We start from the raw sequence: 21,119 nt of genomic DNA on the forward strand, positions 1-21,119 counted from the left end.
ACAAGACTCCTTGCCTTTCCTCTTTTAGGAGCGGGGTACACATTTAGAGTACACATACTTGCACAGAGTACACAGTATTCTGATTAAAAAGTTGTGTGACTTCATCACTACCAACTGGCTTGCTGAAACTAATTTTAACTTGAGAGGTTGAGTAGATGTCCTGTTCTCTGGTTACAGCTTATTCACAGCAAAGACTTGCCAAAGGAAGCATGCTATTCGTTGGCTGGAAAAAATAACAAGTAGGGAAGATCATTTAAGACTGACAGAATCTTTCTGTTGAATGATATTTACAAAGAAAACTTTATGTAGAAGAGAACTCAGATCTCATAAGTATTTAGTGTATCAGTCAACAAATTACACCTACAAAATACTTAAGAGATTTCAGTCTTGCTACAGATACTCTGACATCTCCATATATTTTGTTACTACATGTTTGTGACTGTTCTAGTGCTTTGAATTAACAGTTAATAGTTTAACCAGCAAACTAGTCAGCTTTAAGGGCAAGCGAAGGGGACCTTCATCAGAGCCACCATCTTTAGCAGAAGACGCACACAATTAATGCAATGCAAACTTTGTACAGAGAAGCAAATAGCAATAGGTCTTTGTGTTTATGTGATGAGGGTACCTGGAAAATCAGGTATGGAAGGGCTCTTTTAAAAAGTCTGAACTTCTAATGTTAGGTTCTCTGCTATCCTGTAATTTAGTTTTGCATCAAACTTTTATCAGGCTGCATTTTTTTATGATTATTTCCCAATCTCTCTTTTTTTGCTGTTCATCATATTTTTCATTGTAGTACCCAATTAGCATCACCAACAGCCATAAAGGTGTTGTAGCAATTAGCCTTTACCTCCCCCCGCCACACACCTTTCCAAGTTTTGCATCCTAAAGAACTACCCTGCTTTAGCCTCCTTATAAGTCTTGTAAATTTACGTAGTAAGGAATTCGAGGCTTTCTGTTTTAAGTTTATTTGGAGGGTGACCTAGCTTAAAACACCAGTTTAGGTGTGAGGTTGTACAGTTTTAGTGTAAGGTAGAACTCTATTTCTGCCAATTCTAGTGCTTGAGAAGGTCGGACTTTAACTGTTAGAAATTTAGAGTTAATAAACTATCACTTGCAGCATTACCCTGAGTAATGCTCAGAGTAATGAGGAGGTTGTCCAGAGCTTGATTATATATTGGATTTTGAAAATATGAGTCTTCCATTTTATTTAAATATCTCAGCACAGTAAACTGCATAGAGTATAGATTGACTTTCTACTTCCTTGTTTTACAACATGAATTTCACTTAGTATCTGATTTTGCTAAACAAATTCTAAAAAAATCAGTGAATTATTTAGTGGTTTAGCACCTTGACTACATTGACTGCGCTGCAGCAATATGATAGTGATTTTGCTCTAAGGATATAACATATGCTATTTTTGTTTAGATATCGAAATTTTGATCAGCCTCATCGATTCTATGTAGCTGATGTATACACTGATCTTACTCCACTCAGTAAATTCCCTTCTCCTGAATATGAAACTTTTGCTGAATATTATAAAACAAAGTATAATCTTGACCTGACCAATCTCAACCAGCCACTGCTGGATGTGGACCACACATCTTCAAGGTAACAATGTCTCTTGATGTTTGTAGTTTGACAAGAAACAACAGTTTTATTTGTTTTGGTATAATGTGATAAAGCTGGAGACTTAGATTTTCTGAAATAATTACTGATTTTTAGAGGAGGTCCTTAGCAAGTGTCTTTTTCCAGAAGTAGCTAGTCTGTCACTTTATAGTGTGTTAAGGATGAGTGCTCATAATGAATTGTCACTTCAGAAAGTTTAGGCTACTCATAACTTTTTATACATTTATGTTAAAATACTTTTACTTACTTTAGTTTACTTTACTTGACTTTACTTCCTAGACTTAATCTTTTGACTCCTCGCCATTTGAACCAGAAGGGGAAGGCACTTCCACTAAGCAGTGCTGAGAAGAGAAAAGCAAAGTGGGAAAGTCTGCAGAATAAGCAGGTAAAATAAAGTACTTAATTCAACTTGTTTCTCTCTAAGAGTTTTATGAAGTCTACCTTCAATAGTAAAATTCTATTCTCACCCTTTCCCAACCCCACCCCAGATACTGGTTCCAGAGCTCTGTGCTATTCATCCTATTCCAGCATCACTGTGGAGAAAAGCAGTTTGCCTCCCCAGCATCCTTTATCGTCTGCACTGCCTGTTGACAGCAGAGGAACTAAGGGCTCAAACAGCCACTGATGCTGGTGTGGGGGTTAAATCACTTCCTGCAGATTTCAGGTATATATTTTTATACCACTTTTGCATGAGTTTTGAATTGATAACATTTGTTTGACTCATGTCAGCTCTCAGCAAAGGATATGGTTAGAAAAGATCGTGAATAATAAGGTTATTCAGTTATCTATGAAGGTGCTGCAGTCTCTACTTTTCAGAACTTTTTTTATCATATATATGCATAAGAGTTTTCTTCTGTGGTCATATTTTCTTTTAACAAAATCAGCATATATCTTTACAGATATCCTAACCTGGACTTTGGATGGAAAAAATCTATTGACAGCAAATCCTTCATCTCTATTCCGAACTCCTCTTTGGTAGAGAATGAAAATTACTGTAAGCACAGCCCAATTGTAGTCCCTGAAAATGCTGCACATCAAGGTGCTAACAGAACCTCTTCTACAGAAAAGCATGACCAAATGTCTGTGAATTACAGAACATTGCTCAATGAGTCACCCGGTAAACTCCAAATTGATGTCTCAGCAGAACTTGCAGCAATTAATGGTGTTTCTTATAACAAAAACCTTGCCAATGGCAATTGTGATTTAGTTAACAGTGACTTTTGCCAAGGAAATCAGCTGAATTACTGCAGGCAGGAAATACCTGTACAACCAACTACCTCATGTCCCATTCAGAATTTATACAGCAGTGAGAACCAGCCCAAGCCCAGCAATGAATGTACTCTACTGAGTAATAAATACCTTGATGGAAATGCTAACAGATCTACCTCAGATGGATGCCCCAAAACGGCAGTGACCACCAGTACTTCAAAAGCTCTTAATCTTTCAATAGACAGAGTGGATTTTGAAAAGAGCCCTTCCAGCGGGTACTCCTCAAAAACTCTTGGCCCCAATCCTGGTCTCATTCTTCAAGCTTTGACTCTTTCAAATGCTAGTGATGGTTTTAATCTGGAGCGGCTTGAAATGCTTGGCGATTCATTTTTAAAGCATGCCATCACTACATACTTGTTTTGCACTTACCCTGATGCTCATGAGGGACGGCTGTCATATATGAGAAGCAAAAAGGTAAGTAATAATGATCCGATGATACTGGGTAAAATGCTGACTGTCACAAACTATGTATAAAAAAGTATACATGATGATTGATGGCTGAACGACCCCAAGGTCGTGATCTAGGTCCACAGCTTTACGGATTATACATTTGGTATCATACATATTAGGGGCAAAAAAACAGGATGACAGAGTTAGTGTTATATAAACTGTCATCGATGAAACTGTTTTTTGCCTCTCATTTCTAAATCTAAACCAGCTGATTATCTGCCTAAAGAGAGACAGGACTAAAGAGAACCAGAAGCTCTGGGTTAGTGAGGACGTTTGGTAGACTGTTAGAGCTGCGTTGGCTAGAAAGTCTTTACACAGGAGACCTTGAATGGGGAATTGCGGGTTAGCTGCACAGAGCCCTAGGTTTACAGTAGCTTTACTGACCTTTCAGTTGTTTCCTTAATAACTCTTCATGAAAGCTTTTGCATCATCCTAAAGGAACATTTACAAAGAAAATGTACTTTCAAAATTGCTATATCAAAAATTATTTAATTTAATTATTTAATGTAAACATAAATAGTAGGGAGCACAGCCTCTTCTTCAGCTGTTTTTTAAAGTTCTGGACTAATCAATCATATGAAAGTTTTATTCCTCATAAGGTAATGACTTGAATTAAATGCTAAGAATTGGACTATCTCTCTCTAGTAAAAATCTGTCACCCCGAGAATTAAATGATTGAATAAATGTTTAATCAAGGAAATTAAGAAAGGCTAAATAACTTGCACAGTTCATATAAAATTCATTGAATATGCAAGTTTAAATTTCAATACTTAAACATGAAAAGTCTGTTTAAAATGAGAACTGAAGATCAGAAGTTAGTAGTTAACCAGGAAAAGTAAGAACGTGTGTGTATGGAGTGTTGTGGTTTTTCTCCTTGCTTTACAATAGTTAAAATAATCTGACATAGTATCAAAATAGCCTCTAGATTATGACTTAATTAAAGTAAGATTTGTTGTGCAGAACTGTTCTTATACTTTCTGCTGCTAAGATTCAGATCAGTTTACCATAATAGCAATCATTTCTCATTCCACATGTAGTCTGAATGTTGTTTATTAATGCTGTGATTAATGACACTTGGACAGACTGTTCCTTAAAGGTGACAATAATTTTGTTTTTGAAAGAGAATTTAACCTATCTGATTTCTTTCAGTGAAATTGTCGCATTTCATATACCTGGCTTAAAAAAAAAAAAAAAAAAAAAACTTAAGCTGAAAAGTAACCCTTTTGAGAAATAGAGGAGATATATAATAGAACAAATTGGGCAAAGATAAAATGGAATTGACTTGATTATTTTTATTTTATATTTTTATCTAAGTGAATGTGCAGAGGTTTATCAGAATGTTTTTCTTGAAGGTCAGCAACTGTAATTTGTATCGCCTTGGGAAAAAGAAAGGACTGCCTAGTCGCATGGTCGTATCCATTTTTGACCCCCCTGTCAATTGGCTTCCACCTGGTTACATAGTGAACCAGGACAAGAGCAACACTGATAAATGGGAGAAGGATGAAATGGTAAGATTTAGTTTTATTGTGTTAAGCAATAATTGTCTGCATGTATCTATACATCCCAACGACAGTGATCGGAATTCTTTCACCTTTCTTCCCCTACCCCAAATATTTTGTCATATTTTCAGTTGAAAAATAATTCTACGTCTTTGTTTCCCTTCTCTATAAAACTGCATTATAACTTACAGAAAATGAGATAAAAAATGAATAGAACCGAAAGTAGGAAAAGTGTTGAAGATCAAGCAGTAGTGAATGTCAATATGATAATAGAAGAGCAGAGCAGAAGGCCTTTTGCTTTTTCATAGCAGATGAGCTCATGACAGCATGATCTGAAATTTCTCACAGAGCTTAAACTGAATTATGAGTAGTCTTTTTGGTGTAATGTGTGTATGCAGAACGCTCTGCCTGTCTGTTGGCCTTTCAGTAAATAGTAAATTTACCTTTGTAGAAAGGTGAGTTGAAGCAGTAGTTGATAATAAGAATTAAAATTGTCACGCGACTTCAGTCAGCTGTCAGCTACAGTACTTGAATAACTGAGAGCTACTCATCAGAAAAAAATGGTGACAGGCCCCATCATTGTCCATGAGCAATAGCTTCAGAATGACCAATTTTAATGAGAAGCTATTCGGATTGTTTACTGTTTATGGTTATTGTATGCTTAAAATGAATGCTCAAGAAATATCAGTGATGACAAGTCAGTCTAACTTTTTCTGTTTCTGGAATTGTTTGTTTGTTTTCCGTTTTGCAATTCTGAAGACCATGCTCAGATTGTGGAACCACTAGAGGGCACATGAGAGGTCTTTTAGGTAGATGTGCTGTGCAAATAAATGTTTATTGCAGAATAAAACAACCTGATTATTGTAGCTTTATACTGTGCCAAGGTTTCATTTCAGGAGGCTTACTGTTATACCTTTCTAAAAATAAAATAGCACATTTGGGACAGGAGCAAGTTTTTGCTTTTAGAGAACTTTAAATTCTCCGTAACTCTTCAATGGTCTGTCCAGCCTTGCAAGCCACACTTCATTTGTAAATAAAATATACAATTCCAGTCCAAAATTCAGAGTTATTTAAGTAAGGTGTGGGGATTTTTGTGCCAATTGAGAGTCCAGACATTTTGCAGTTTCGCACATAAATTTCATTCTTGGTCCATGGGGTGGTGATGTTTATAACTGGGGTGAGAAGTCCCGTAGCTCTTTGAATTATTACTAAAAGATCCTAGAGAAATATCGGTATATTTGGCGTTATCAAGCATTAGGAACTTCCCATTAATCAAATCAACAGGCTAGTTAATTAAGTAGCTAATTTCAAAGAAGCATAAAAGAAATATATTTTATCTTCTGCTTGAAATGAAAGCGCCCTTAACTTGTTTAGAATCAAGAAGGTGTTCCTTCAAAAAAAGAAGCTTATTTGTTCTTTCATTGTTGATTATTTCTGGACTGATGGCTAATTATTAGAAAAAAATCTGGCTTCTTTACTACAGTACTTTGCTATTACTCTTCTATGTAAGAAATGATGTGCAAGTGATGTTAAGATAGTTCACTTAGCTACGTTGCTAATTTAGTTGAGAAGCTTGTAGATGAAATCATAGTGAAAATGAGATTTATCAGTTAATTTTTCAATGTGTACACAAACAGACACTGAAATTGAAATTATTTTTAAATCTTCCACATGAACATTTTTCGTTCAGGAACTTTTATTTTCATTTCAATGACAGCAGCAATAGTGGGGTATGATATGCAAAAATTGATACTTATTTTAGGTGGGATTTATCCTGCCTCAAGCATCATGCTGTTACCAGTATCCTAAATAAGTACTTTAAATCAAATTCTGTTATCTGTTACTGGAAAGTTAAGTTCCAGAAATGGCCACTCTGGGGATGTCATTTGGATACTTGGCAGCAGACATTTTTTGAGCAAGATGTGCCGAAGCTACGGCTTTCTACAGCCACCTTTTTTCTCTAATTGCTAAAGCTGCTTCATCAGGATAGAGAAGGTTATGATCCATTTGACCGTTGCGTAGTTTTGAGCAGCCTCAGCGTGCCCTCCTGCTGCCAAGCGTCGGAGCTCTGTGGCGTCGTGCCTTTAGCCTCGGCAAAGGGGGACACCCCGGCAGCAGCAGCTGCCCCACAGATCCTTCCTCGTGGTTACGGAGCTGGGACCTGCAGTTTGATTGCCAAGGTGCAGGGCAGTTAGAGGCTCTGTTATCTCACTTGCTTCAAAATGGTGTTGGCTTTCAGGACCCAATCCAGAAAAGCACTTTGAAAAGAGTAAGATTGGATTCACATTCAGTGGCAGAATTCCCATTCGTATCAGGGATGCGGGATTGAACCTGCGAGTAGTCGTCCTTTTGATATAAGGAGGACTACTTGTGCACCTAGTTAATATGTCTAAGTGCTTTCCTGGATTGAGGCCATAGCAAATTGTACAGCATTATATAGCCTGGGTGTATCTGTGTTCAATTTGTAATTTACTTCAGTCCATATCAGTTTGCTCCAGATGAGCAGGGAAAAGAGACGAGACGTCATTACTTTACTGTTGTAGATATATACATATTAGAAAATTAGGGACAAGTTTAAGTTTTCTTTAATTAGGTAAGGCTGTAACTTCAATTTGAAGTCTATATTTCAGTATGACTAAAATACAAGAAACATGTACTTGTTTAAAGAGATAAGTTTAATAGTAATTGCCTTTCCATTGCATTATACTCCTTAATTACTTAATGTGTATGTTAATACTTAGTAAAAATAAGTAACACCTCAACCTTACCAAAGTTGAGGTGTTACTCTTCCATTCTTAGGTTTGCTCTATTCAAATCCTGGCAATATTACAAAATGTCTGACAAACTGGAGGGATATCTCTGTTAAAATTAAGAATCATTAATTTGTGCTGTGTTTCTAATGTTGAATCAAAAATTGATCTATATCTAATTTCTTCAAATATCTCAATCGCTCCCTGGATCTGGCACATGCTCTCCAGACTGTCAAACATTACACTCTTCCCAACTAATTATCATTACACACTTGCACTGATCCTCTAAACTTATTTTTTGTTAGTCTGCCAAATAGACTACTCACTGTTGTTATGGTTGTACGGAAAGATATTTTGCTGCTTTTGAGAGATAATCATAAGGTAAAGGAACTTCTTACAGTTGTTTTGTTGATTTTATTTTCCTTTTGTGTATCCCAAAACTGAGATTATGGTGTCAGGTACTATTGCAAAACATTGCAAACACTTTAGTTAGAAAAAAGCACACGAGTCTGTTTCTTTTTACTTCTCTAAATCTGCTAATTGTAGATTTTTTTCCCTAGTTTACCTTGGTGTATAAGTGTAAAATTGCATTTGATATATGGATCAGAAGTAACTATAATCATGAGATTGTATTCCTATGAAATGTTACATGTCTTGTAGGTAAAATATATGCTACTTATTATAGGGTAATACTGAAGATTCTGTATTCCAAAGCAATTATTTTAATCTTAGAATGGTGATTAGACAATATAATTAGGAACATTAATAATATTTTTTTTAATGTTCAGACTTAGTAGCAGATAGTACTCGCATCCTACTCTTATGGGATTTCCTAAATCAAAGACGATCATTCTTCTTGTTCGTACTGCATTCTGTGTGTTTGTGTATTCTCTTATAGACAAAGGAGAATTTGGCTAATGGTAAACTTGGAGATTATGAGGAGGAGGAGGAAGATGAAGACCTGATGTGGAGGTTACCCAAGGAAGAAGCAGACTTTGAAGATGATTTTTTGGAATATGATCAGGAACATATCAAATTCATAGATAATATGTTAATGGGATCAGGGGCTTTTGTGAAGAAAATTTCTCTCTCGCCCTTTTCAACCACTGATTCAAACTATGAATGGAAAGCACCCAAAAAGTCATCCCTGGGTAATGTTCAGTTTTCATCGGATTTCGATGATTTTGACTACAGCTCTTGGGATGCGATGTGCTACCTGGATCCTAGCAAGGCTGTTGAAGAGGATGATTTTGTAGTGGGCTTCTGGAACCCATCGGAAGAAAACTGTGGCGCTGATGCAGGAAAACAGTCTATCTCGTATGACTTGCATACGGAGCAGTGCATCGCTGACAAAAGCATCGCGGACTGTGTGGAAGCCTTGTTGGGCTGCTACCTGACCAGCTGTGGCGAGAGAGCTGCGCAGCTTTTCCTGTGTTCACTGGGGCTGAAGGTGCTCCCTGTGATTAAGAAGACTGATTGGGAAAGCACTTTGTGTGCTGCCAGAGAGAACTGTAGCAGTCAGCAGAAAAATCTTTCACCAAACTCTGTTTCTGCTTCTGTAGTTAATTCAGAGCCCTCTCTGTATAAAGACCTGGAGTATGGCTGCTTGAAGATTCCACCAAGGTGTATGTTTGATCACCCAGATGCTGAAAAAACCCTGAATCATCTTATTTCTGGCTTTGAAAACTTTGAGAGGAAAATAAATTACAGTTTCAAGAACAAGGCTTACCTTCTTCAGGCATTTACTCATGCCTCTTATCATTACAATACCATAACTGGTAAGTTGTCTTAAAGGAACTGTTTCCTATATTATGAATAATGTGTTCCCATGCATAGTCCTTTTATGATATTTCTTCTTATTTTAACATATTAAGAAGACAGTGACCTCTGAATGCAAAAAGAATCTTAGAGAATACTATCTTGTCACTGATTTAGAGGAGGACACTTATTGAAGCTTTAGAATATGAATAATTCCTGTTTTGTCTTGATACAGATGTAGGACTTCCTGAAGCTTGATTAAGCTTCAGGAAAGAACACTTTATATCTCCAACCCTTTCTCACTAGGTGTATACAACTGATGCCAGAGGCCAGAGTTGACATTTTTTCTTACGTAACTCTAAATTACCATGTATTTCTAGAAATGTATCTCTCATGTTTTGCAAGTATATTTAGCAAAATTTTCCCATAATATAATCCCAGATATTTTACTCTGATTGTATTTTTGAACAGTAAAATTAGACCATAGAACATTTATTAACTCAATAGTCTGTATAATAGCAAAATAAAGAGACTTTGATTTGAAGTTTAATTTAAGTCCAAGTATATTATAGAGTAAATGTTTAAAACTGAAGCGATTTGCTAAGTCAGACTAGATATTAATTTCAGGGTGACTGCTTAATGCTTCTGTACCTGATCTCAAAAGATTTGACACAAATACACATTCTTGAGTTAGCAAATGTTTTTAATTATGTTTGCTTATGCTATTTGAATTATTAATTTAGTATTTGTTCTTTTTTAAACCTTAAATATTTCCCTACGATAATATGCATTTGAAATCAAAACAAGCTAAAATTCCAACCCTATTTGAAATGGACATCAAATTTCTGAGCAGTCAGCAGTCTGAATCTTTCTCATCCTGAATTAGTTCCTTATTCCAAGAAATAAGAAATCTCTGCTTTAATTAAAGAAATAAGTCATTTTGAAATCTTAATACATTAAGAAAGTGTTCTGACACTTTTTTCTGATACTATTTCTTTCATTTTTCATCTGAGGTAGCATTGCCTTCTTACATATTTATGTTTTACAAATATTTCACAAAATCTGTGGAAGGTAGTATTTTTTTAATGTATAGATTATATAGAATATATATAGATTTATATATATAGATTTAATATATAGATTGTATAGAACATATAGAAATGGGAGCAATAACGCATAATATCTAGATAAAATTATGCTGTTAGCACAACGTTTTGATTCCAGGTCCTTTTTTGTTTAACAAGGAAGACAATTTTGAATTGCTGTTATAGTACTTTTGTTTTTTACAAGGAGCAGCAGTTGAGATCTAGCCATACCCTAGGTTCAGCTGCTGTAAAGGTACTTTCCTACTAACCATTTCACCATAATATTACTTTTGTGATAATTCTGTCATCCTTCTCCCACCTATCCCTACTGGTTTTCTGCAGGTTTTTTTTTTTGGTTATATTCTAAAAATACACCTTTATGAGTCTCTAGCCAGCATAATTCTCAAATTCAAACAGTGAAAGCTTCCAAGTCTCAGTTTTCATTTTAAAAGAATCCATTGTGAATGCAAATCTCTGTTCAACGCACTTCCGGAAGTCTGAATGTTGTAGGAAATTGGATCAAAAATTTCAGGTTTTATATTCCTCTTTATGTATTGATTTCAATATTCATTTTTTGAGATTTGATTATCATCTGTTCCAGATCAGCCAGATGATAGACTTTCTTAATTTTTCTTTGTACATTTTTACCCCTCAGGGCAGTGTAAAGATCTTGAGCATAAGTTTTAATTCATTAGGAACATAGAGGTTTTTTGCTAGTCTAGTCTGACATGAATTAATGTTTGGTTGAAAAGTGTCCAAAGTTTGATTGAAAATTTTCTGTTGTGTGGGTTTTTTTTGTTTGTTTGTTTTGCTTTTTATTTTTGTATTCCACTAGAAACTTTAAACAAACTCAGCAGAAAGATATCTCTTTTAAAACCATGTTTTCTTTTCTAACTGTGGGTAAGTTTGTGGTATTTATATGGCAGCCTACCAGACTTCTTGCTCAGGCCTGGAAAGAATGTGTGCATTAAACTTGTGTTGGTGTACATTCTTTTATTTGCAATGCCATAAGATTGTTACCAGCGCCTAGAATTCCTGGGAGATGCAATTTTGGACTACCTCATAACCAAGCACCTTTATGAAGACCCACGGCAACACTCTCCAGGAGTTCTTACCGACCTGCGGTCTGCTCTGGTCAATAACACCATCTTTGCATCACTGGCTGTAAAGTATGACTACCACAAGTACTTCAAAGCCGTCTCTCCCGAGCTGTTCCATGTTATTGATGACTTTGTACAGTTTCAAATGGAAAAGAACGAAATGCAAGGAATGGATTCGGAGGTTAGTGGTGGTAGAAAAACGTGTTTGGAAGCTTGTCATGTAGGAGACAAAGAAGCAGGTGGCTCACGATAATAAAGCACTAAATATGCAAAATAAAATACAATCTTCAAAAAGGGTAAAGTGAATAAAAGCACTCAATGTAATTAAATTGAAACCAGGCATGCCTTTAGGATTATCTTCTGTGGCACCTGATTTCAGTCAGTTTTTTACCCTCTTTTTTTCTTCTTTTTTTTCCTTTTTTTTTCTCCTTTTTTCTTTTTTTTCTTTTTTCCTCCCCAGACTTTTCTTACTTTTCTTCACCAATTGATTAAAAACATTATCATGAAAATAACTTCAGCAAAGAGGCACTAGGTCACAGAATAGTGTCTTAGGATAGGACTTCAGTGCAACACCATTAACAACGATATCTTGGCAGAAAGCAGGGCTTGCTTAATGTGGTAGTACCGTGTGACAGAGTTCTGTGCTCTTTTTATTCTGATGGTTTCTTCTGGAGCAGACATCATCACATTGTAATCCAGAGTGTGTTTCTGACGTGCTGCTAAAGGCTTTATTTCTGCTAGCCATGGAGACATTATAAGCATCTTTCAAAGAAACCACTAGAAAAAATAATTTAACCGAAATCTTGAATATAGCGATCCTATCTGTGCTATGCTGAAAAACTCATGATAATGAACACTTATTTGCCAGAGAGTCAACTAAAACCAACTAATGTAAAAGAGCTGCTCAGAAAATGAAAGCAGGGATCCTCTAGGTTGTATTCTGAGAGGTGGACTTGATTATTAATGATCTTTTTAAATACTATATAATCACTTAACAGGTTATAGTCACCTTTAATAATTTCCTTTCTGATACACAATTTAAAATCTTGGGGACTAGAAGGGTTGTATTTGTTTACAACCCTTGCATTTGTCACAGAGTGAAATCCATATGTTTTCTGGGAACGTTTAGAAAACAGTGACCAAGAAATTTGTTGCTGATATTTAGATAGTATGAATTATTTTATATTAACGGATCAGATTGTTATCTGTATAATAATCGTTATGCTGTAAGTAGAAAGACTAGGAACTCAAATTGAGAGCTCGGAGCAGTGATTTCTTACCTTTTTTCAGTTTCTGCTGTTATGCGCAAAGATTGCCTCAAAAATTCCACAAAAGTTGCAACCAAATTATAAGAATAGCTGTTTCAAATAAAATTCTTGTTCATTCTCCCCATGCCTGCTCCCTATCTTGGTCTGGCACTGACTTGCTGAAACTTATTTCATCACAGTTAATGCAAGAGTCTTTGTTTCAGCAGTTCATGCCAGTTAGGCTGGTCTCCATGTGTGTCTCCACATCATCTGCTTTTCTTTTTTAGAGCTCACTTCTGAAACATCTGTTGTCTCTTGCCATATAGCTCTTAATTTCTCTCTCCCTGTTATTTTAGTACTATATAACTCTAAAGTGTTGGAATATACTCTTAGAATGCAACACATTATTCAAAATAGTTGATTTTTTTTTCTTACCTTCAAAATTCCTGTTTGGAGGGCATACAAACCAAGTGACTCCTTGTTTGATTTATTTTGGGTAGAAGTACTGGATGGGACTAGTTCTTGAGTGTTATGGTGGCTGTTAAAAAGCCTGAAGGCTTAGCATGGTCTTTTGACCCCTGAACTGGATTTCACCCAAATGGAGTGAGAGCCTGGCCACTGGGTAAGAGAAAAGACAGGCAGACACTTGTTTCTCTTTCCTTGGAGGGGAGCAATGGTTTGTAAGGGAAATAGGCTATTGTCTTAAATGAAGAGTGCAGAGAAAAAAATCTGCCTGCCTTAAAAGTACCTTATTGTGCCTGTAAAATACCGTAGTATCTTAGTCTGATGTTGCTAGTTATTGACTACTCAGGGCCTATTTTATTAATGCTTCCTTTGTGTCTTTCTTCTAGGTAAAGGAGGCATGGAAAGGGGGCTTCCTGTTTTCTTCCAAAGCTTCCCTCTAGTTGCTTAAAGTATTAATTCCCTTTTTTTTTTTTTTTTTTTTTCCCGCCTTTGGGTGTTTCTTTTTTTTCTTTCATTATGAATGGCTTTCTAATATTAACTGGTAGAGGCAAGTCTGTTTCTTATTGGAAAAAACAGACCTGTGGTGAAATCCTACAAAATTATTACAGGAAGAATTCACAAAGCATATAAGGTCTCTGTACACTATGGTGTTTGGGGATTTTTTTTCACATTTGAAAAATGATATATCCAACAACTTGCTTTCATTGGGGAATAAAAGAATGATTTCACTTTGGAAAGTTGACAGTGAAAGACTTAAAGGAGGCAGCTCAGGATAGGGTGTAAGAGAACTTAACATTTCTGAAGATCTTTGTTTTATTTTAAAAGGAGCAAATGTCTCTCTTCTCCTCCCTTCCCCTCCCCTCTCCCCCCTGCCTTGTCTCTTTCTAATTGCAAACAGCTCAGAAGATCTGAAGAAGATGAAGAAAAAGAAGAAGACATTGAAGTACCAAAGGCCATGGGGGATATATTCGAGTCCCTTGCTGGTGCCATTTATATGGATAGTGGAATGTCTTTGGAAATGGTTTGGCAAGTGTACTATCCGATGATGAGGCCACTAATAGGTATTGTCACTTCCTGAGGAAAAAAGAAATTAATTGTTAAGTAGCAAATGCTAAGAAGACAACAAAAATCATTTTTATTTTTTTAACAGAAAAGTTTTCTGCAAATGTGCCCCGTTCCCCAGTGCGAGAGCTGCTGGAGATGGAGCCAGAGACAGCCAAATTTAGGTAAGAATAAATTTACTTCAATACACAGTGTGATAGAATAACCTTAAGCTATGCTTCATAAACAGCTGAAGATTAAGTGTCCTGAGTGCCTTTTAATTTCTTCTTCACTAAGCACTTGGGGTATTGATGTTTTGTTGTGTTTCCCCAGTTGTTACTTTCTGAAGAAAGTAGTGATTTCTGTTTGATTATAGTGCTCTAACTTCAGTCGAAAAGGGAACACAGGTCTCTTATTTCACCTTAACTTGCCCAGCCAGTAAGTAATTCTTGCGTGTGTTTTTGCAGTCCCGCAGAAAGAACTTACGATGGGAAGGTCAGAGTAACGGTGGAAGTTGTAGGAAAGGGCAAGTTTAAAGGTGTTGGCAGAAGCTACAGGATTGCCAAATCTGCAGCTGCAAGAAGAGCACTACGAAGCCTCAAAGCAAATCAACCTCAGGTCCCAAACAGCTGAGACTCCTCTTAAAAGTAAATAAAATGGGGGTGAAAAACACACAAATAAAGCAAATTTTTAAAATCGTCGATGTGGAGAGGAACAAATTGAAGACAGAATTTAAAGTTTGTTTGATAACAGATAACAAAACATTTAACATGTATAAAATTTTGGAACTAATTGTAGTTATAGTTTTTTGCGCAAACACAATCTTGTCTTCTTTCCTCACTTCTGCTTTGTTTAATCACAAGAGTGCTTTAATGATAACATTTAGCAAGTGTTCAGAATAATTGTTGTCAGGTCTTTTTGCTTTACTTTATTGTCAGTACAGCTTTGCTTAGTGTTAGAAGGCCAGGGAGCTTAGGCCTAATGCAGTTGCTAGATTTATATATAATAATCTTGAAATTCTTCAATCTGTGCACTAGTGCCAGTCATAAAGCAGTTGGTAAACTGTATTGGATGATTGGGTATAAGAAAGAATAAGTGTGCCAGTATTGTCTCTTTTTTTTCCCTCCTTCATGTCATCTTTTGCATTAAGATGATATTCCTAATCATTATTGCACTTATTTGTTAGGGACAGATTTTAATTGAAATGACTGGCATACTGGTAGAATGAAATTTCAATTTCCTTATGCCACATAGTCTTGCATTTAAGAAAAGAAAAAAAAAAAAAAAAAAAAAAGGTTCTTGCCTTAAAAATAAATAAACCCTCATTAATAATCTTTAATTTCTGATCTTTTTTTGGAACAAACAATTTTACATTCCCTTCATTTTGTTACACATTTTGCAATGATACAGCTCTATATTTACAGTACAACTCATTAATATAGCTGTGACTTATTACAAGATTATAATAGAAGTTGTATTCATATATATGTGATTAGGTTATTTTTAACAATTCAGAGGAGGTGGTTAGTCTACAGATTTTTTTTGTTTTTTTTATACCATAAACAAAATACGGTCTTTGGCTAAAATTCCGATTTTACACAAACCTGCAAGCTAGATAGTTCCGATACTGGAAACATTAATGAATAATGCACAGTCACTAACAAAATAACCTTAGACATATCACACCTAAAATATGCTGCAGATTTTATAGTCAGTTGGTTATGTATTTAACAAATGGAGCACCTTTAGACCTAGAGATATTTCCACGTAAATTTCTTACTGTACTTTTCAGAGTTGCATGCATATTTCACCTGCCAAAGCTGTGCTGTTAAATGCCATGAAAGCTGATGTTTGAGATAAAACTGCCGTACTTTTGATACATCTGTGATTTAGGTCCTTAATTTAGAGAAACTAGCTCATTCGTGTTTTGATCTACGTGGGGGTGGGGGGAAATCATACTTTCTTTTTTTTAGGCTTTGCCTATCTTTCTTTCATTAGATTTTTGTAGGCACTCTTCACTTGAATACCTCAGTTCTTTTTTCCTTTTCTTTTTCTTTCTTTCGTTGCATGCATTGTTTTTTTTCTTTTTTTTTTTCCTGTTTTGGTGCTATGTTTATATATTATGCTTGAAATTTTAATTTTTTGCACTGTAACTATAATACCTCTTAATTTACCTTTTTTAAAAGCTGGGGGTCTCGTATTCCCACCAATATCAGTAGAGGTTTGCTGCAATTTTGCCCTGTTTAATTATGCTTGAAGTTTGAGAAAGCAGAGCAAGGTGTTTTAATGTTTTCCAGCACAATAGTTTGAACTTGATGCTGTGTCTATGTATTAAATTACAAATAAATACTGTATTTCCTGCTTTTAAAACCCTATTCCTTTCCTCACAAATGCACACTAAAACAAAACAAGAACTGTCAGCTCTAGCTTTCTTAAAAAAAACAAACAACAAAAAAAGAAAAACGCCTTAGTGGCAAGGGGTAGGCATTAAGCTTTTCTGAAATACAGTTTTCAAAAGTTTATATATTTTCTATTTTAATTACTTTTTGTTTTGCAAATTGAGCAGTTTCTGTATTTGAAAACAGCATTAGTATAGTAGTCAAACGAAGAAGTCTAATACTAGCTTGTAAAAGAGTTCTAGCATTTCTTTGGTACTCGGTCATGAAAAAGAGGAAAGAACAAGTCTTTATGTGTACAAACAAATGTAAATGAAATGAAACATACAGGCTAAATTTTAAAAGATTATTTGCTTTGAGGTAGCCAGTTAAAAATTACTGATCTGTATTATAGGTATTTCTTAATAATAGAAGTGAAATTTCTTAGGGAAAATACATCATTAGTGTTAACAATTCTGACGTTCTGGCCAGGGAAAAATCAGACCAACTCCTACATAATGTAAAATTAAAAAGTTAGTCTTTTAACACCTAAATTTCTTACTTATTGTTAGAAGGTTATAGATTCTCAGGGTTTTTGGCTAATGGTTAGAAATGCTGCAAATGTTTTGATGCAAAGGAAAGTAACTGAATTTGTTCTGTATTTCAGAATTGTTTAATGATTGCTTTTTTTACTAGACAGAGCCTATGAATTGGAAACCTGAAATGTGTAGTGGCTGACTATAAAGTAGTTTCTGCTGCTGATGCGTTTTAAGATGTGTTTTAAATGCCGCATTTTTTTCCAGTGTGACCTCATTGAAATACTTTGTATCCTTTGATATAGAAAAATTATTAGTTTCCATGTTACACATCTGTGTGTTTTGCCCTTCAGTTGATATGATTTTGATGTTGGACAACGTATGCTATTAAAGACCTAAATCTGATCGTTTGGAGGTTGGGTAGAAATCCCTTGACGTGCTGTAAGCGCAAGTGTGAGCAAAGTGTTACAGCCCATCTTCAAAAGCACCACCCAGGCTCCTCGTAAATAGTGTGGGGGTTAGTTGGCATGAACCTTGTTTTTTTTTTAATTATTATTTGTTTTTGGTTTTTTAACTTCTTATTCCTATTATACTGTACTTTAAACAGTCCTCCTAACTATGCTGCGTTTTTATTTTTATGGCTTTTTTTTTTGCGCTGTTCTGTTCATGTAGCACAAATAAGCATTGCACTTGGTACCATGCTTTACCTCATTTCAAGGAAAAAAATGCTTAACAGAGAGGAAAAAATGTGGTTTGGCCTTGCTGCTGTTTTGATTTACTGAATTTGAAAAAGATAATTATAATGCCTGCAATGTGTCATTTACTTGCACAACTTAAATAGGTCATTTGTAATGTCTGTGGCATTTTTACTGTATGTGGAAAATACAACAAACGTGTAACAAAACTCTTGATTGTATTTTAAAACTATTGTTTTTTATGACATCATTTTTACTGTTATGTGAAGTAATTAAAATTAGAATGACCTCTGACACTCCTGTAATTATCTCTGAACAAACCAATATATTATGAAGATAATGTAGTTTTGCAAGAAGACAGCCTGTAGTAATTTGGTCAAACTCAACTAAATCGCCACTTGTTCTGGATATTGAGTGCCCAGTAGTGACTTCTGAAGTGTTTGTTCAGCTTGATGCTGCTAAAGTTCCTGCAGAAAAAGCCTGCTATTTTTTGTCTCATTACACAGTGGTCTGTTTTAGCCGCAGAGTGCAGAACGTCGCAGTCCAGACCAATCCCAGGGCTGGGGAGGAGCACAGTGCTGGCCCAGTGAGGAGGTGCTGGATGCTCAGCTAGTGCAAACTGATGTAGTATCATTTTAATTTGTAGAACTGCAATTGATTTTTACATATCTGAAGATCTTGTGCTTATGTATATATGTTGCAGAGTGATTTTTTTTTTTCTTTTTTTTCCGTCTCCTTGTAAGTAAATATAGAACCATCAACTGGAAAATGTGTTTTGTTTTTTTTTTTTATGTTGCTGCATACAACATAAGTATGTTACAAAGACTTTTTCATTATTATTATTATTCTCTATATAAATGCATGTATCCCAGGCTCAGCAGCACGCATAATCTGAAAATGACAAATAGCTTTGTGATCTGCTGTGATATTACACTCGCCTCTGTCTGACAATGTTCCCTCAAAAAGGAGTCTCATGGAAATTTCTATTTATTATGTAAGTAAAGTAAGAAGGAATTTGAATTTTGGTACGTAATTACTGACATTGATCCTTTTTAAAATGTGTTAATTTTCACAACGTTAAAATAAAATTACTTTTCATATTAGGTTTAAACCTTAAACACTACAGTTCATGACCATGAAATGTAATCTTAATATCAACTGTAACTCAATCTGAATTAAGTTAGCAAATATCTAGAGGTCATTGTAGTATACTCCACTAGCAGTTAAAATTAACTTCTGTAAAGGCTAACTACACTTTTAAAAATAATTTTTATCTGATAAATCCCCTGGATTTCTTCCCTCTTTTGATTGGCAACCACAGACTATTTTAATTGCTTTGTAGATGCACTCAGAATTTCCTGCAGCAGCAAGCTATAGAGAAAAATGTTGGTGAAGAAGAATTGGAAATTGCAGGCATTTTTATTGTAAATATTTTGACTGAAACGATGGTTAAAATCAAGTAGAATGAATAACATTGTAGAATGAATAATGAATAATTTGATGGACAATAAAATACCTACCATCACATGCTGCAGCTGTCTTTAAGGGACATAAAATGTAATTCATTCATACTGTAATCATGCTGCAGAAGTTTGCAATCTGCACCTTATGGATCACAATTACCTTTAATAGTTTTTTGTAATAATTGTAGCTGAGTATATCTCCAATAAAGTTATGGTCTGTTCACCTTGTATTGTCTCTTTCCTTTTGTTTTTATTTCCTATTAATCTTCCCCAAAATCTTTTGTAGCTTACAAGAATTTACGTTACAGTCTTAACTAAAAACAGGAAGGCTGCATGTCTCAGCCTCGTTTCAATGCAAGCCTACCTGTGTCCTTCCTCTGAGGAACGGACTCTCTTCATAGGTGTGTAAAAACACTCTGAAGGGACACTCGGGTTGAAAACGCCTGTGTGCTACCATTTCATCTCTGTGTTGACCATTTACCTGCCAAGTGTCTGCTGAGGCTGGGAGGCCCCATGGCACAGGGCTTCAGAAACGGGCTTGCCTGCACCATTGGCACAAGTGTTTGAGAATAACCTTTCTTAATCTTTGCTACTGGTTCCCAAATTAATAAAATTGTTTTTAATTATTTCTTCTGTGCTTTACCTTAGTGTTTTGCTTATGCTGAATATTAAAACCATCTCTGCAGTTTTCTGACTTTGGCACCACTGTCACATGTCAGCGCTTTAAGGAGCCCAGACCTGCCAGGCAGATCAAGGCGTGTTGGTTCTAGAAGGCTCCCCGGTGCAGTCTGTTCCTTGGTGGTTGCAGTGGATGTTTTCTCTCGCTCCACATCTTCTCAATTGAAGAGGAGAGCCTGGTGAGCTGCTAATAGGTGTGATGTTGCCTTTCTCCTTTAGAAGAGGGCCTGATTGCCCAGGACTTGCAGCAGCTTTAGCTTTTGCTTTGTCTCAGCTGTAGGGAAGCAAACAATTCTCAGCTGAGAATCCAGAGGAAAGTTTATTGGCTTGCTTGTTTGTTTGTTTTACTGGCTTTCTAACTTCATTTTTTTTTTCCCCTGACTTTAGGGTGCATTTTGGCAGTGCTCCTGATAGGGCACTGCTGCCTGTGTTCTGATAAGTTGGTCAAATGATAAAACTATTTACAGAGTAAATTTCTGTGGGAAAGCGATCCTGAAAAATAATTCTCCTTATAATCTTGATTCTGCAGGAGTAAGGTGTGGGATTGCCATCCAACCTCGAGTCTCATAGGCAGTGATCCAGCCCATGCTGGATGGGGTGCATGTCAAACATCCAAAGTTTTCCAGAATGTCAACGTGTGAAAACAATAAAATATTTCTGCCTCCTGAGGAGCTGGCTGTATTACTTGGCGCTATGAGAGCACCTGAGAATCTCTGAGACTCAAAAGGCCACTATGGTTTGCAGATATCAAGGACTGACCATTTTTAAATCTGACAAATGAAGACACTGCTCTTCTAACCAGTTCTCTGAACCTTCTGGGTCTTGAAGCCAACGTCAAGATACAAACGTGAAATTATCTCTCATCCTGACAAACCTCGGTGGTCAGTCTATAGTAGCTGGAGGGGAGCTTCTGCATCTATCTAAAAACGTTTACAGTTACTGGTTCCTCATGCTCCTTAATGCAGGAATACATGTGTTTTATAATATATTTTTACATAGAGTATGTATATTTATATACATAACTGTATACATGTTTTATAACACGTATGCATGTTTTATAATAAAGCTGAGATAGCTATAGC

The 21,119-nt window shown here is 35.7% G+C and overlaps 1 protein-coding gene across 1 annotated transcript in view; it reads left to right on the forward strand.

Moving 5' to 3' along the window:
- The window catches only part of DICER1 (dicer 1, ribonuclease III), a 42,093-nt gene extending 25,340 nt beyond the window's left edge, over positions 1-16,753 (forward strand). Inside the window, exons 18-27 of the mRNA XM_010219618.2 lie at positions 1,426-1,608; positions 1,906-2,011; positions 2,115-2,290; positions 2,526-3,309; positions 4,698-4,853; positions 8,493-9,372; positions 11,450-11,718; positions 14,148-14,310; positions 14,400-14,475; positions 14,758-16,753. Coding sequence (XP_010217920.2) covers positions 1,426-1,608; positions 1,906-2,011; positions 2,115-2,290; positions 2,526-3,309; positions 4,698-4,853; positions 8,493-9,372; positions 11,450-11,718; positions 14,148-14,310; positions 14,400-14,475; positions 14,758-14,923 — 2,959 coding nt within the window. The 3' untranslated portion in view covers positions 14,924-16,753. The remainder of the gene's footprint in view (positions 1-1,425; positions 1,609-1,905; positions 2,012-2,114; positions 2,291-2,525; positions 3,310-4,697; positions 4,854-8,492; positions 9,373-11,449; positions 11,719-14,147; positions 14,311-14,399; positions 14,476-14,757) is intronic.
- The last annotated feature ends 4,366 nt before the right edge of the window (positions 16,754-21,119 follow it).

This window comes from Tinamus guttatus, unplaced genomic scaffold (assembly GCF_059628265.1).
Source record: "Tinamus guttatus ecotype Peru unplaced genomic scaffold, ASM5962826v1 Tinamus_guttatus_pri_ptg000048l, whole genome shotgun sequence".
Taxonomy (NCBI): Eukaryota; Metazoa; Chordata; class Aves; order Tinamiformes; family Tinamidae; genus Tinamus; species Tinamus guttatus.